This window comes from Agelaius tricolor, unplaced genomic scaffold (genome assembly GCF_023055355.1).
Source record: "Agelaius tricolor isolate 1412-34295 unplaced genomic scaffold, bAgeTri1.0.p SCAF_1, whole genome shotgun sequence".
Classification (NCBI taxonomy): Eukaryota; Metazoa; Chordata; class Aves; order Passeriformes; family Icteridae; genus Agelaius; species Agelaius tricolor.
Window position 1 is genome coordinate 111912939 of NW_027269261.1, and position 15855 is coordinate 111928793.

The 15855-nt window shown below is 49.4% G+C and overlaps 2 protein-coding genes and 4 non-coding genes across 6 annotated transcripts; 3 read left to right on the forward strand and 3 right to left on the reverse strand.

Annotated features, from left to right (window-relative positions):
- Positions 1–436: 436 nt before the first annotated feature.
- TRNAR-ACG (transfer RNA arginine (anticodon ACG)) lies at positions 437–509 on the forward strand. The gene has a single exon. It is a non-coding gene; the product is annotated as a tRNA-Arg (tRNA).
- Positions 510–1899: 1390 nt separating this feature from the next.
- On the reverse strand, positions 1900–1972 carry TRNAR-ACG (transfer RNA arginine (anticodon ACG)). Its single transcript has one exon. It is a non-coding gene; the product is annotated as a tRNA-Arg (tRNA).
- A 553-nt stretch (positions 1973–2525) lies between these two features.
- On the reverse strand, positions 2526–2598 carry TRNAR-ACG (transfer RNA arginine (anticodon ACG)). Its single transcript has one exon. It is a non-coding gene; the product is annotated as a tRNA-Arg (tRNA).
- Positions 2599–4255: 1657 nt separating this feature from the next.
- TRNAW-CCA (transfer RNA tryptophan (anticodon CCA)) lies at positions 4256–4327 on the reverse strand. The gene has a single exon. It is a non-coding gene; the product is annotated as a tRNA-Trp (tRNA).
- Positions 4328–8009: 3682 nt separating this feature from the next.
- On the forward strand, positions 8010–10993 carry LOC139593736 (gallinacin-11-like). Its single transcript, XM_071435082.1, has 3 exons — positions 8010–8067; positions 9624–9752; positions 10866–10993. The coding sequence occupies exons 1-3, from the start codon at positions 8010–8012 to the stop codon at positions 10991–10993; spliced, it is 315 nt and encodes a 104-aa protein (XP_071291183.1).
- Positions 10994–12377: 1384 nt separating this feature from the next.
- LOC139593799 (gallinacin-12-like) lies at positions 12378–13660 on the forward strand. The gene is made up of 2 exons (XM_071435207.1): positions 12378–12702; positions 13232–13660. The coding sequence occupies exons 1-2, from the start codon at positions 12570–12572 to the stop codon at positions 13378–13380; spliced, it is 282 nt and encodes a 93-aa protein (XP_071291308.1). The 5' UTR covers positions 12378–12569; the 3' UTR covers positions 13381–13660.
- Positions 13661–15855: the final 2195 nt, after the last annotated feature.

The following is a 15855-nucleotide window of genomic DNA, read 5'->3' on the forward strand; positions in this document are numbered from 1 at the left end:
CTGCTCCATCCCACCTCAGAGGCCAGGTGAGAATGTTCCTGAAATGAAGGAAGAATGTGATGATGGCTGGAGACAGGGACCAGGTACTTCCCAAGTGCAGAACACTCTGGGACGATACAATTCCTTCCTTGATGACCAAATGGACACTGAGGAACATAATTTATCTTGACTTTGGTTTCACCTCTGACAAGGTCTCCCAGACGTGTCCCTGCAGCAGGACACGCACACAGAGCAGCTGAGCTCAATCCAAAGGCAAAGCAAAGGGCCAGGACCAGGCACTGAGCACCTTGGGGTCAGGCTTGGAGGTCCAGGGGACCCTTCACTGCTGGATGCTGAACTGGCCGTGCTTTGGGGTCTCTGTGGTGGGAGCAGAGGCTGTTCCACACAAGGAAGGACACGGCCAGCCTGGCAGGGACACAAGGGTGACCAGGGGACAGGGCCAGTGGCGCAATGGACAACGCGCCTGACTACGGATCAGGAGATTGCAGGTTCGACTCCTGCCTGGCTCAACACTTTTAGCCAGACCATGGAAATTCCTCCTGCTCCCTTTCTGAGCACCTTCCTTCTCCTGACCATCATCCATCCTCCCTCAAGCTCCTCATCTCCTCTCCCACACTCCAAAAGGGGCAGGGATGCAGCCCACAACAGAGACAGGGACACCACAGCAAATCCCACAGCACAATGCAGGTGCCTCCAGAACTGCTGTCCCACAGCCAGGACAGAGCCAGCACTCCCAGGATGTCCCAGCACCTCCTCTGCCCTGCTCCCAGCCCCCTCCAAGGCTCACCCTGCTCCTGCTGCCCTTTGCCAGTGCCTTGACAAGTTCTGCTCTGGAAGCAGTGCCCTGCTCACAGCTTTGATGGCACAAAATGACATTCCTGTGATGGTGATGTTGGAGAGATGGAAAAAATCCTGCAAGGCTAAGGACCTCAGGAAGACAGCTGTCCCTTCTCACCCCCACCACCAGTTTCAGGGCGATCCAGGCAGGGCTTAAACCTCCTGATCCATAGTTAGGTGTGTTCATGGTCCATTGAGAAACTGACCCCAGCCTCTGATCCCACCTGCTGTCCTCACTTCAGGACCACCTGGATTTATTGGTGGCTAAAGGGAACTGGCAGGATCTCAGCTTGCTCCCACCTGCCCATTCCATGTCAGCCTTGCCCTCCTCACCTGTGCCCCCACAGGTTCCACCACCCAGGAGAGGCGATGCCTGTACTGAGCTCCAGGCTCAGCTCAGCTGCTCTGGAGGGTTGGAGGCATCCTGCCTTCCTATGGGACGTGTAGTTAAACTTCCCAGGCCTCATAGAACTCCCTGGAGCTGTGGTGCCCAGTGGAAGGGAAAGCTTTGCCCAAGGCCACCTCCACTTGCTCCAGCCTGGTGACAGAGAGGTGGGCAGGTGAGTTGTAGTAAGATCTTGCTTGATGGCCAATTGGTCTGGGCTTCCCTATACATGGACACCTTCAACCTTCCTGGCCCAAACCACAGACACAGTGAAGGTCCAAAACAGTGATGACAGGACCACGAGTGTGCAAATATGGGATGAAGCAACAAAAGAACATGGAAATGGGAATTTTACATCAAAGAACAGTGATTTGTGTTGGAAATTACACGTGGTGTCCTCCAGTCCAGACTTCTGCTTAATTTATGACAGCAGATCAGGACTGCATGCTCAGACTCTGAATATTTCCAAGGATGTAGAGGCCACAGCCTCTCTGGGCTCCTCTCTTGTTGATTTACCATCTCACAGAGAGTTTTTTTTCCCCAGTCAGAGCCTCCCCTGATGCAAGGGAAGTTTTGCTGTGCAGGAAGGGACAACACTGGAGAGAGTCAGGGCACCATGGGGGAAGATATCCCCTGTCACCATCAATGTGACAGCCAGGCTGTGAGCAGGAAAATTGCGAGCCAGGCAGGAGTTGAACCTGCAGTCTCCTGATCCGTAGTCAGGTGTGTTGTCCATTGCGCCACTGGCCCGGCCCTTGTGGAGCCCAGGGGGTTCCTGTCGCTGCATGGGCTCTGGGACAGAATTAATTAAGAACAGAAAAAATAGATTTTAGGTGCTCCCTGGGAAGCAGGTGATCTAATCCCCACTCAGAGCACAATGGTTTTCGACATCGGGTTGTAGTCAAACTTTAAATAACTCCAAGGATGGAAACTCCAAAGCTTCGCTGGGACCTTCTCCTACTCTGAGACCATTGCTGTCACATGGAGAACTTGTCAAGGCACTGGCAAAGGGCAGCAGGAGCAGGGTGAGCCTTGGAGGGGGCTGGGAGCAGGGCAGAGGAGGTGCTGGGACATCCTGGGAGTGCTGGCTCTGTCCTGGCTGTGGGACAGCAGTTCTGGAGGCACCTGCATTGTGCTGTGGGATTTGCTGTGGTGTCCCTGTCTCTGTTGTGGGCTGCATCCCTGCCCCTTTTGGAGTGTGGGAGAGGAGATGAGGAGCTTGAGGGAGGATGGATGATGGTCAGGAGAAGGAAGGTGCTCAGAAAGGGAGCAGGAGGAATTTCCATGGTCTGGCTAAAAGTGTTGAGCCAGGCAGGAGTCGAACCTGCAATCTCCTGATCCGTAGTCAGGCGCGTTGTCCATTGCGCCACTGGCCCTGTCCCCTGGTCACCCTTGTGTCCCTGCCAGGCTGGCCGTGTCCTTCCTTGTGTGGAACAGCCTCTGCTCCCACCACAGAGACCCCAAAGCACGGCCAGTTCAGCATCCAGCAGTGAAGGGTCCCCTGGACCTCCAAGCCTGACCCCAAGGTGCTCAGTGCCTGGTCCTGGCCCTTTGCTTTGCCTTTGGATTGAGCTCAGCTGCTCTGTGTGCGTGTCCTGCTGCAGGGACACGTCTGGGAGACCTTGTCAGAGGTGAAACCAAAGTCAAGATAAATTATGTTCCTCAGTGTCCACTTGACTTCAAAGAAATCATCTCTTCAAAGAAATCTATTATTTTGGTCTAGGGTGGTGTGCCTTTGGTAAATCCTTGGCCTTCCAGTCATTTTCACATCTTTCCTCCTTTTGGGCATGGCTTTCTGAGGGATTGTTTCCATAGTCTTCAGGCAGATCCCAAACTGTGATTGCCCAGACTGGAGCTTTCCAGATGGTCTTCCTTAATAATTCTTGAAAAAAATCTTTCCATGTTGTTCATCAGAAACTTGTCCCTTTTTCCATAATCCTACACAGAGTAATTGCTCTTGATTCCCCTCCAGATATCTCCAGATCCTTGGAGATATTCAATCCCCTGGACTGACCCTACCACCCCATGCTACCCTGCCAGGCAAGCATGTCCAGGTCCTCCAGAAGTGGCTGAGCCTGGACTTAGAAAGTTTCCTGCATTTTTCTGAGGAAGGCATTAACTCCTTCTTGAGGTAAATTATGGCAGACACCCACCACAACACAACCTCCCTGCTTTCATCCTGACCCATAATTTCCAACCAGCACAGCTCTCTGCTCAAAGGAGAGCTCTGGGCACCATGTTCCCCATATAGTCTAGTCCATGCCCCTGCACCCTAAGCCCTGGCCCTCTGTCTTGGTTTGAACAGACAGGTGTCTGCAGGAGCCTTCCTTGAAATGGAAAATGCAAACTCCTTCCCTGTGAATTATTATAATTTTGTATTTAAGGGGCTCTCAGGCAAAGATATGGGAATAGCAGTAACAGTTCTTTACTAGGAAAATTAAAAATACAAATGCAATATTACAAAAAAAAAAAAAAAAAAACAAACCAAACCACTGTCAGTGTCAGAATATGCCCTGACACCCTGTGGATCAGGGTGCTGGCAGCAGTCCCATTAAATGGTGGCTCAGCCTTCCTGCAGTGCCAGCTGTGGTTCTGCTGGAGCAGGGATCCTGTACAAGGGTGGAGTTTTCCTCTGAAGCTCCAGGGGTGCTGTAGATGGGCCTGGTCTTCCTCTGGGAATCCAGTGGAAAAGAAAGCTGCTCCTCTGGGAATCCAGTGCAAAAGGCTTCCTGTGGTGTCCCAACCTCAGATTATATCCAGGTAGGAATGCTTGGCTCCTCCCCTTGGGTGTAGCATCTCCCAATGGGGATATGTAATTTTATCAGTCATGCAGGGACACTCACTGGCCATGAACAGAAGAGCTCTTCTGGAGGGAAGATGGATTGTGGAAGAGATAAAGAAAACTGCCCAATTAATAGAAGATAACTGCCCCACCTCCAACAGATGGAAACAGAATACACACCCCCAGGCTAAGACACCCTCCCACAGAACAGCCCCCCAGAAAAGCAGAGGGGTGCCAGTGGCACCCCAGACTGACCCCGGTGTGATTTGAACACACAACCTTCTGATCTGGAGTCAGACGCGCTGCCCTTGCGCCACGAGGTCAGGATGTGGGGGGGTCCTGGGGCCTGGGATTGCCCCCTGGGAATGTCCTTTCCCTGGGGACCACCCTGGGGTGTCCCTGCACCCCGGAAGCAGGGCTGTGGCTATGGAGGGGCAGCCTGAGGGGAGGGTGGCTGCAGAGACCAGCCCAGCCTGCAGGATGGAGGTGTGGGGTGGGATGAGGGGAACTACGAGGTCAGTGAGGGCAGGAACCAGGCTCAGGGATGCTCCAGGGGAGGATGGTGGCTCAAGGGGGAACATGCAACAGCCCAAGGTGGGTTTTGGCTGTGGGCTCAGAAATTATTTTGGCTGTGGGCTCAGAAATGTTTTTGGCAGAGTGGAGCACCCATGGGCTCAGGCCAGTCACAGCTCCAGATGTCCTGCCCCAGCCACAGCCCTGTGCTGGCTGAGAGTGGCACCAGGAGCTCCTGCAAGGAGGACAGGATGCTCCCTTGTCTCCAGCCCCACCACTGCAGCTGCCCAGTCCTTTCCTCATGGGTGCTGAGGGCAAGGCTGCCATGGACAGCTGTATCAGTAAGGAGGAGAAGCCTTCCTTAGCCCTCTCCAACTCCATTCCCAGCTTCATTCCCACCCCATGGAGACATGCTGGAGACAGCCTGCTGGGTACCAGGGTGTCTGGAGAGGGGCAATACAGGCAGGGGCTGTGGGCAGCAGTGCAATGGGCAAAGCACCAGGAAACTCCTCTCTGGCTCAGCCTAATCCTGGTAAGAGCAGAGCTCTCAGTATTGCTATAGTTACAGAGATTTTTAAAGTGATAGAAAAGTTATAAAATTATATGAGGTTAGAAAACATTAACTTCATAGTTAAACACTTACCCTGAATGTGACTCCCTCCAAAAATTCGATTCCTCTCTAAAATTTGATGCCTGAAACCAAATCCCCTCCCTGCTGTCAAAACATATTAATAATCACCATGCATTTTCCCTGTGGATTACCAGTGCTGAGGATGGAGCAAAGAGGCATTTCCTCTTGCTTTTACCTTTTCACCAGAGCAAATTCTGCACCACGAGGTCCCTTCCTCCTCCAGCACCTTTTCCCACAAGAGGGAGCCAGGAACCAGCTCATGGGCTCCATGAGCTGTAAATCAGGATGGAGATTAATTTTGTTCACTGAGAATCCTCCATCCCAAGGCCAAACTGGAAATTCAGCTTGTTTCCTTCCTGGAAATGAAGTGTTTTTTCCTCCACAGCACAAAGTTTTTGTCTATTCAATCCCAATGGTTGCTATTAGATTTTCCCCCCATATTTTCCCTGCTGACCACCCCCAGTGGCACCTCATCCATCCCACTCTGTCACTTGCTCCTCACAATGTTGTAGATAAAGTCAGGTTTTCAGCCAGTCCCAGGACCACTTCAGCCCAAGTGCAGTCAAATCCTGCTGATTTACATTGCCATAACACAAATCTGGTTAAGTGCTTTGGGGCAGCAGATGTTTCCCATAAATTTAGCATCCCAGGTATTATTTTCAGAGCTATGCCATGACTGAAAACTTCAAAATTAATGAGAAGTCTTCCCTTCTCATAAAAACTTCCTTACTCAAAGGGATGTGAGTCCCAGGCCAGATCAGCAAAACCCTCCAGGGATGGGGACTTCACCACTGCCCTGGGCAGCTGGGCCAGGGCTGGACCGAGCTTTCTGTGAAGGAATTTTTTCCTAATTTCCAATCTAAAACTCCCTTGGTGCAATTTGAGGTGATTCCTATTGCTCTGTCCCTTGTTTCTTGGGAGAAGATCCCGACCCACCCCTGGCTGTCCCCTCCTGTCAGGAGTTGTGCAGAGCCACAAGGTCCCCCCTGAGCCTCCTCTTCTCCAGGCTGAGCCCCTTTCCCAGCTCCCTCAGCAGCTTCTCACAAGAGATCCTCAGGCAAGGGGCAGAACTTCCACTCTGTGTGAGCATTTCTTTTGTGATCCACATAAAACATGTCTCTGACCTGGAATAACCTGGGAAAGAAACCTGGGAAAGGAGGAGAACAAAAAAGAGCAAACAAAGTGCAGAGGCATCAAGGCAGACTGAGATGGTCCTTGAATTTCAGAGTTGGGTTTTTTCTGGGATAATTTCTGATCCTAATTTGAAGGGGACTGTGACTATATGAGCACTTGTGGTCTGATACTGAGGACATTCTGGAAATGATGGGGAGGGATTTTGAATGTGAGATTACTGGGCAATCACTCCTCTTCCACTATTGTTAACACACCTGAGGTTTTAAATTTGTACTTCACCTCCCATGGAAATAAAATTTTAAAAGGCAAACATTTTCAGGCCATCACTACAGAACAAGACCATTTTTTTCCTGATTTAAAAAATAATTGCTGAGAAAGCTGAGTGTCTGCTCCAGTCTGACAAGGTACAAGAACAGATCCTGTCTGAGAGCTGAGATTAATATCTCAGCTAGGATATCCTTGGATTCAGAGGGAACCTGAGCCAGCTGAAGGGTTCTTGTTGCAGCCTTTGTTTCATCCCTGTCCCTGGAGTACCTGGAAATGGACACAAACACCTCTCCTTCAGGACTGGATGGCACCTGCAAATTTGCAATGGAAAGCAAACAAAGAAAGCAGGGAGGCAGACAGAGAACAATGCACACGGCTGAGGGGGAGGTTTTATTGTTGATATCGAGGCTGCTGGGTCAGAACAACATCAAAAAATACCTTGCACAGAAAGAGGCTGAAGTAAATGATGGAGGGAGAACCTGAGCTGTCAGCTGCCACCTCCATGTGTCTGCTTGATATCATTCAAACTCTGTACAGACAAATGCTGAGGAAAACTCATTAATCTCACTTGTCATGTGCTCTTTGTGCACCTGCAAAGTTTAAGGTGCTGCTGGTGACACCTGAAAATTGATAATCTGCACTTCATGTATCACAGATACATGGAATGGAGGAAGGTTTGGGATGAAAGGAATCTGAAAAATCATTTCATTCCATGGACAGGATGACCTTCCACTAGACCAGATTTATTTTTTTTCTTCACAGCACCTTTCACAGAAAAAAAAAAATACAACTATTTTATATGTTTGTGTATGGAATGATTATTATAATTTATTTATTTATTATCTTGGGAACAGTTGTTGCATCACAGGACAAGCAGCAGGATCAGATATTCTCTGTTGTCCAGAGAAGCTGTGGCTGCCCCTGGCTCCCTGGAAGTGTCCAAGGCCAGGTTGGATAGGGCTTGGAGTAACCTGGGACAGTGAAAAGTGTCCCTGCCCGTGGCAGGGGGGTGGACTGGATGATCTCTAATGTCCTTTCCAACCCAAACCATTCTATGATTCCATGGTGATTCTATGATATTCCATCTGCCTTCTCCCCACCAAACAATGGCTAATTTCTTCCAGACAATCCATGACCAACCACATTGACATTTCAAGTTAATGATGCTCCCTGGGTGGATCCATATTGATAAGGGGCCCTCCCAGCAGCCTTCCCAGTGGTCAGGCAGGCAGGCACAGCTGTTTGTCCCCCTGTTTTTGTGCCCCTGGGCCATTGTTCAGGTTTAGCCACGTGCAGAGGTCAGGCTGTACCTGCTGCCTTCCTCTGCCACCCCTGCCAAGGTTCCCCAGACAGACCCAGCTGTTCCCACTGCCCTATAAATGCCAGGGCGCTCCCTCCTCCCCTGTCAAAGGTTCTGGCATTGTGGCCCTGTCTCCAGGCTGCAGCTGAGACCTTCCACCATGAAGCTCTTCTCCTGCCTGATGGCTCTCCTGCTTTTCCTCCTCCAGGCTGTTCCAGGTAAGGGCCAAGCCCCATGCTGGGGTTTGCCTGTGCAGGAGGCACAGCTCGCTCGTGTGCTGGTGCAGAACGTTCTCCTCAGCTCCTTTCCTTAGAGCAGCTCCCTTTTTCTAAAAGCAGAAGTGAAAAGTTAACCTGTGGTGAGCAGGTGTCACACCAGAACCTCCCCACACAAGCTTCTGCCAGGTGTTGGGTCTTATGACTCTTTGAAATGTTTTTATGCCTTTTTGTGGCACTCTTGGTGGTGGCACCTTGGAAATCACCTCCTCTTCTAACCCCAGGGTTAAAAATTGTCTCCTCTGTGTGGTAGAAGAGAGCAGAGGTGTTCCCTGGTATTGTTCAGGTTGAACTGCACCACTGACTTCAGCTGTTTGAATATTCTGGTTCCCTTTCCTCAGCCCTTCTGCTGCACTGACTCATCTTCTCATTGTGCCTTTATCCTACCTGTTCTTCATGCTTAATGAAACTCCTCACCTTGAAGAAAGGCTTCCAGAGAAAGAAGGGACTGGCCAAACTGCTAGTTCCTCTTAACTGAGCCAGATCTTGCTTTTGGGGTTTTTTTAAATGTTATCTTCAGGGCATGTGGTGACCATGCTGTCCCTTGCATGTCCCTGCAGCACTGCAGTCCCAGAACTGAGAAGCATCCAAGACTGGGATGTCCCTTCCCATTACAGCATGAATGGCCAGGATATGTTCAGAAAATTGCCATCAACCTCTGAGTTTCACTCCAGTTGTACAAAAAACCTTCCTTGAAATGCTCTGAGGTCCCATGAGTTCCTCCACCTTCTGGGTTTTGGGGTTATTTGTGTCAGATCCCTAACTGGGGTCTATGGGGTTTCAGCAGGAGGAATGGAGATGAGAATGGACTGATCCTGCAGCACAGCTGGGAATCCCATTCCCCCTGTGTTTGGAAGGATGAAAGTTTGACAAGAAAGTCTCACAGATACGTATGCTTGGCAGAAAGATTTTTAAATGTAAAATCTGACGAAGGAATAGAGATGGAAGCAAGTTTTGATATAGAAGAAAAGAATTGCTGATCCTGGATAACCAAGAAGGCAAAAGTTATGTTAGTTAGAAGGGGTTTTTATGACTTAGAGCAAAACATCAACCCACCTCAAACAAGAAGATATTTTTACCAAGCAGAAAGATAGCACAGGCAAACAAGTCAGCAAATGTTGCAAGTAGAAAAAAGGTCTCAGAATTTTCCACTGCAAGAAAACTGAAAAAACAACTTCTAGCTTAAACTGTAATGTACTAACTTTGAGTGATTGGAGAATAGTAACATGAATATGGTAATTATAGTAGTTATGATAGGCTATAGGTGAAAGTTAAGGTATAGATTGGCTCTACTGTATTTTCAGCAAAGAAAAGTATATAATGCAATGTAACCAAAACCAAAGGGTCTCCAGGCCTGCCTGCAGCTGGAGCTGACAGCTGTAGGCACAGGCTGTCACCCACCACCCTGGACTGCTGTAACCTCTTGGATGTAATAAACTGCATTTTGAAGAGCTGCCTGGACTCCCACATCTCTCATTTTGGCTCTTACACCCCTGTAGGTCTCGGCTTGCCCAGGGACACCTCGCGTTGTTTGGAATACCACGGCTACTGCTTCCACCTGAAATCCTGCCCGGAGCCCTTCGCTGCCTTTGGCACCTGCTATGGGCGCCGGAGGACCTGCTGTGTTGGTACGTGTGGGAACCCTGACCAGCAGGGCAAAATCTGGGGGGGAAATGGCTGAACTCGGCAAAACAAACTTTGCCTCCAAATCATAGAATCACAGAATGGTTTGGGTTGGAAGGGAACTTAAAGCTCATCCAGTTCCACCTCCCACCATGGTCAGGGACACATTCCACTGTCCCAGGGTGCTCCAAACCCTGTCCAACATGGCCCTGGACACTTCCAGGGATGGGGTCTTAGCCATCTCTTTCCATGTACAAAGATGGACCTGTGTGTTCCTCCACTCACCTCAGTGTGGAGCCTTTGGGGCTGGCCAAAATAATCCAAAGCTCCACCTCCAACTGGGGAAATAAAATAAAAGTTTTGGCCCGCAGAGAGTTCTCCTTCCTTGGTAAATCTTCCCATGATTATCTGTTGGGGGACTGCTGGCTGCACCCACCCTGCTGTGCTTAATAGGTGCCAACTGATCCTGTTATTTTATCTGAATCTTCCCAGAATTGCTTGTTTTTGGTGCTCCTCAATAGATAATCCTCAGCATAACTCATTCATGAATATATACTTTAGAAACAACTGTGCTAATCCTAAAGTTCCTCTGATCCAGCATCCTGGCCAGAAGTGGATATTTCCTTGCAGTTACTCTGTGTGTGTAAAGTGACCACAACCACATCATTACATTTCATATTATATTACATTATATTATATTATATTATATTATATTATATTATCCTGGATTTTGTGAAATTGCAGCTCAGGATTTTTAGATTTAGGCATCCTTGTGTTTAAAAGTCCTTACTGGATTTTTCCCCCAGGTTAGGAATTCCATTTATTTTAAAACCTGATCCCTCACAATTTTATTCAGTGCCACCTACTTGAAATGTAGTCATTCTGCATCCATCTTTTTCACAGCTCTACAATGTCCCTCCCTCAGTTAACTTTTTTCCAAGCTGGTGGGTCACAAATTCCATCTTTTAGAGAAGTGCTGTGATAAGCCCCAAAGTTCATCTCTGTGTCTTTGCTTTTGGAGACTCAGCAAACACAACTTCCCAACAATTGTTGTGTATGAGGTGGTTTGGATGGCCGTGTCGGGTTTCCTGGTTTGACTCAACCCCTCTGATTTGCAGACACCACGTCCAACTTCCACATCTGCCAGGGTGAGGGGGGCCATTGTGTGCCCCCAGAAATCAGATGCCTGCAAGAGCAGGAGGGGCTCTGCCCTCGCAGGGGATGGAAGTGCTGCACAGAAGTGTGACAAGGACCTCGTGGGACTGCAGAAAACCATGGGAAGGAACAGCCAAGAAAGCAAACAAGTTTTATTCCAAGTGTTGTAGACGTATCTGCTGTTCTCAACACGCAAAGTGTGTCATTATCTAGAGGTGACATGTGTCTTTATCTAAAGAAAGCAATAAATGCTAAATAAACAGGTGTAACAGTCATTTATTTATGGGAAGAGGCAAATGTCTCTCTATTATACCCATGTGCAGAATTACACAAATTTGCTGTTGTATCCTTGGAAACCCCATCCCTTAATCCTTCTTACCAGCCTAATCTTATTTACCATGTTTGATTTTACACTTGGATGCTTTAGAAGACTGAGGACACTTAATCACACAATCATTAAGGTTGGAAAAGATCTCCAAGGTCAGTGAGTCCAACCTGTGACTGATCCCCATCTTGTCACCCAGCCCAGAGCATTGTGTGCCACATCCAGTCATTCCTTGGACACTTCAGGGAGGGGCTGAGGAGCTGGGAAAGGGGCTCAGCCTGGAGAAAAGGAGGCTCAGGGGGGCCCTTGTGGCTCTGCACAACTCCCTGACAGGAGGGGACAGCCAGGGGGGTCGGGCTCTGCTCCCAGGGAACAGGGACAGGAGGAGAGGGAACAGCCCCAAACTGTGCCAGGGGAGGGTCAGGTTGGACACCAGGAGGAATTTCTGCATGGGAAGGGTGGTCAGGCATTAAAACAGGGTGCCCAGGGCAGTGATGGAGTACCCATCTCTGAGGGATTTAAAAGAGAGACAGATGTGGCATTTGGGGACATGATTTAGTGGTGGCTTGGGAGGGCTGGGGAATGGTTGGACTTGATGATCTTGGAGGCCTTTTCCAACCTAAATGACTGTATTACTCTAGTTATGTTGCTCTGTTTGGGTATTTTTTTAGGGAGAAAGGTGCTTTTAATTTTACTCTTTAGCCTGCCAGTTTAAGATGTGTTCACAGAGTTTTATCGCCACAGCTGAAGGGACAGCAAACAGCAGGGCCAGGCAGGGCAGCTGGAGCATCACATTTTACAGCCAGAGCTGCACACTCACCACAGATTTACCACCATGAGGTGCATTGCTGAACTAACAAACAGCTCTTCCACCAGCACTGTGTGCTCACCACACTCAGGAATGAAGCCTCCCAAATTCCTTGGAAGCCAAAGCAGGGAAAAAAAAAAAAATTACACCCAGGTTTCAGCTGGAGAAAATATTCACACGAGCTCAGATTAAAAATTAATCACTCCCAGCCTGCATCCTTCTCCTCCTTGCAGATCCTTAGGACTCTTCCCTTGCAGGTTGCTTCCCTCCTCCCTGTCACTTCCAGGGGATTTTGCTGGCTGCAGGTGAAGAGCAGAGGATCTCCCTGAGCTTCTTTTTTTTTTTCCTGCTGGAATTCTACCAGCTGCCAAGGAGAGGAATCAGGAAAGCCAGTAACCAGTGAATGTGAAAAAGTCATCATTGTTTGGAGCAGCAGTGCTGGGTCAGAACGACACAAAAGGGTTTCTCAGCAGCAAATGTTATTCCTGGGACTGGAATATAATTAACTCCTGGCTACTCCTCCCCTCTTCCAGGATGCCATCCAGCATGCCAGCAGCACACAGAGGCTTCTGTGAAATGTCACTCCCAGCCCTGGGATTTTCCAGCAGAGCCAAAGGAATGGGGATCCTCGTGCTTGTTTTCATATTCCTCTCCCTGACCCAGCACGGTAAGACCAGGAAGGCCTGGGGTGGTGAACAGGATATCTGGGAACAGGGATAATCTTTCTTCACTGTGTGATAGCTACTGAGGAAAGGTTTTCTGGGTGAGAGAGTGGGTGAGGTGCTTTGGGAAAATTCATTATTGAATCCCTTGGGGGAATACAAAAAAATGAGCAGGGAGGAGGCTGTGAAAATGGGGCACACCACTGAGTTAGGAGAATCCCTGTGCTCTGGGAAAATGTTCCTGCCTTTTCTCAGGCTGCAGTTGCCTCCTCGGCAGGAGGAGGACAGCCCCTCTGACCCCCCATGCACGGTCTTTGTCAATATCCTGAAAAAACAACTCCATGATAAAACATTCCTTGAGTGAGGTTGGCTCAGCAGCCTGGGATTTCCAACCTGGATATCTGAACCTCTCCCTGGGTGTGCTCGAGGTGCCCAGGCTCTCTGTGTGCCCCCAGTGCTGGCTTGGCTGGCTGGGAACATGGCAAGAAGGAATCCCACTAATTTTATCCATGAATTTGCTGCTCCCTTGTCCAGGAGATGCCCATGGACCAGACAGCTGTAACCAGGGAGGGGGCTTGTGCCGAGTGGGGAGCTGTGTTTCTGGTGAATACCTGGCTCAGTTCTGCTTTGAACCCGTCATTCTCTGCTGCAAAAATCTGTCACCTGCCACCACAGAGAGCTGAAGGTTTCCAGAGGAGCCACTGCAGCACATGGAGAGCTGCAGGCTCCACTGGCACAGCACGAGCAGCTGCTGGGAAGGAGATTTTGTGGTTTCTGTGGCTGTGGATTCACTCATGGACTCCCGAACACTTTGGTTTTGCTGTAATTTTTTAGGAAACACTGTGTGACAAGAAGAAACTGGGGCCACCCATAGCTGTGGCCCTTTTGGGACTCTGATTGTTATCTGACATGCCCAGGTGAAAACTTGCCTTTCTGCTTTACCTGAAACCAATAAACCTGAGGTTTAACAAAGCAGCAAATGCCCACCTGTGAGTCAGCAATGCTGCCAGTGGTGGGATGGCACTGAGCAGGAGTGGCCACAGCATTCCTCACCTCCCCAGAACACCAGGGGGACTCTGTGCCTTTATTTCCCTTCCCAGAGAAAACATCTGCAATGGGGAAAGTCATTTTGGCATCACTTTTGGTGCAAAAGGCACCTGGTTTGACATGAAGGTGAGTGTGGTCTGTGCTTCTCAGGCAGGATCCACCCACATCCACTTCTCCTTTCCAGGCTGTGCCAGGGTCTCAAGGCAGTCATGGAATCCCAGAATGGGTTGGGTTGGAAGGGACTTTAAAGATCATCTCATTGCCATGGGCAGGGACACCTTCCACTATCCCAGGTGCTCAAAACCCATCCAGCCTGGCCGTGGACACTTCCAGGGATCCAGGGGCAGCCACAGCTTCTCTGGGCATCCTGTGCCAGGGCCTCCCCACGCTCACAGGGAACAATTTTTTTCCCTAAATCCCAGGTTTACTTGTTTTAAACATGGTGGGGAGGGGATCTGAAAGCTGTGTCCCATTGCCCTGACAGGCTGCCCTCTCCACCCATGGACTGCATTTCTGGTGCAACTCCTTTCCCTTTTTGTCACCCAGCCCCAAGGAAATCAGTCTCTTTGTCCCGCACAGCTTTCTTTCTATGAGCTCCCTCAGCCTAAATTAATTTTCTGTCCAAATCCCCTCTCAGCCCTTCTGTGTCTTTTCAACAAAAAACTTTGACACTTCCCTGCCTTTGTCAGCTCCTGGTCTCCCTTTCCAGGTAAAATATTTCTCTCTGGGTCAATAATTTCTGTGAAAGCAAGGAAACAATGATGCAATCAGAGAGCTATGCCAACCAGCTGAGGCACTGGTCAGACAGAGCCAGGGAAAAGTCCTCTCTGGGAGATGAAATTCCTGTTCTGATGAATCAAACAGGAAAATTCCCACTGACCTCGCCAGGGTCAGGCCCCACTGCCAGAGAAATGACCATTCAAGAGCCTCCATTCATCCAAGAGCCTCCATTCACTGATGAGCAGCCCAGTTGCTCTCCTCGAGTCACCACGGGCACTCCAGTGATGCCAGAGCTGCTCTGGAGATGCCCTGCAGCTGGATGAACCCTCAGGAGAGCCAGATAACCCAGAGCTGGCTGTGGCTTGGGAACAGGTTCTGAAAAGAGGGACAGGGCTGAATCCAGAGGCAAATTCCTGCCCATGTCCAGCCCGCGCCTCTGACGCACGCGGATGAACGAGGAGAGCACGGGGAGGGCTTGGGATCAAGGCACCTCTCCAAATCAAACAGTTTATTTCTCACATTCATCCACAGGGTTCATTGCTCCTGCCCCTCATCTGGGAATGCTCAGCCATCCTGGTTTCCCAGGAAAGTGAGGAGTGGGCTCCTGCAGCTCACCTTGTACATTTCTCTCATAATCATTGAGCACCCTGACCCTGATATGCTTCAGACCTACTGGCCAGTCCACCAGGAAAGGTGGAAAAGCTCAGTTTATAGGGAATATTGTCCCTCTGGCACTAATTGTCCCTCACAGGCATGGTCCCACTGTCCCACTGCTGTGTGTTCCCTTGTTTGCTGATCTGGATGGAAATAACCTTAAAAAAACCTCCAAACCACAACCCAACAACAACCAAAAAAGAGAAACAAAAATCCATCATTATTTCAGCCCAGTGAATAAGATGAACTGAATTCCCTTCCAGTCTCACAGAGAGGGAGGAGAGAGAAAGCACCAAAGGATAGGGTGGATGGGGGAGAATGGCACTTCCAGACCTTATAAAACTGTTTCTTGATGTGGTTTCTTCACCCCTGAACTCACCTGGGGCAAAGCAGCCAGCTCAGCTCACGGGGAGTTGTCACTATATGACATGAAACAACACGACGTGGGCACACTGCTGTTTTTAAGGTAAAAAAGGGAAGTTTATTTTCTAACTCTAACATTTAGAGATTTTCAAAAGTGACAGTGGATTGGAGGGTGACAGTGCCACCTCTCCAATGACACTGGACAAACCAACAGCCCATCAAATTCCTCCTCCTCCATAAAAGAATGCAAAACAATAAGTTATTTGCAGAAAGTGTGCGAGAAAGTTCGTTACAAGAATGTCAACATCAGAAGGCTCAGAAAATCTTGAAAAATCAGGGTGACAGGGAGTTGCTTGAACAGCAGCATGAGCTGC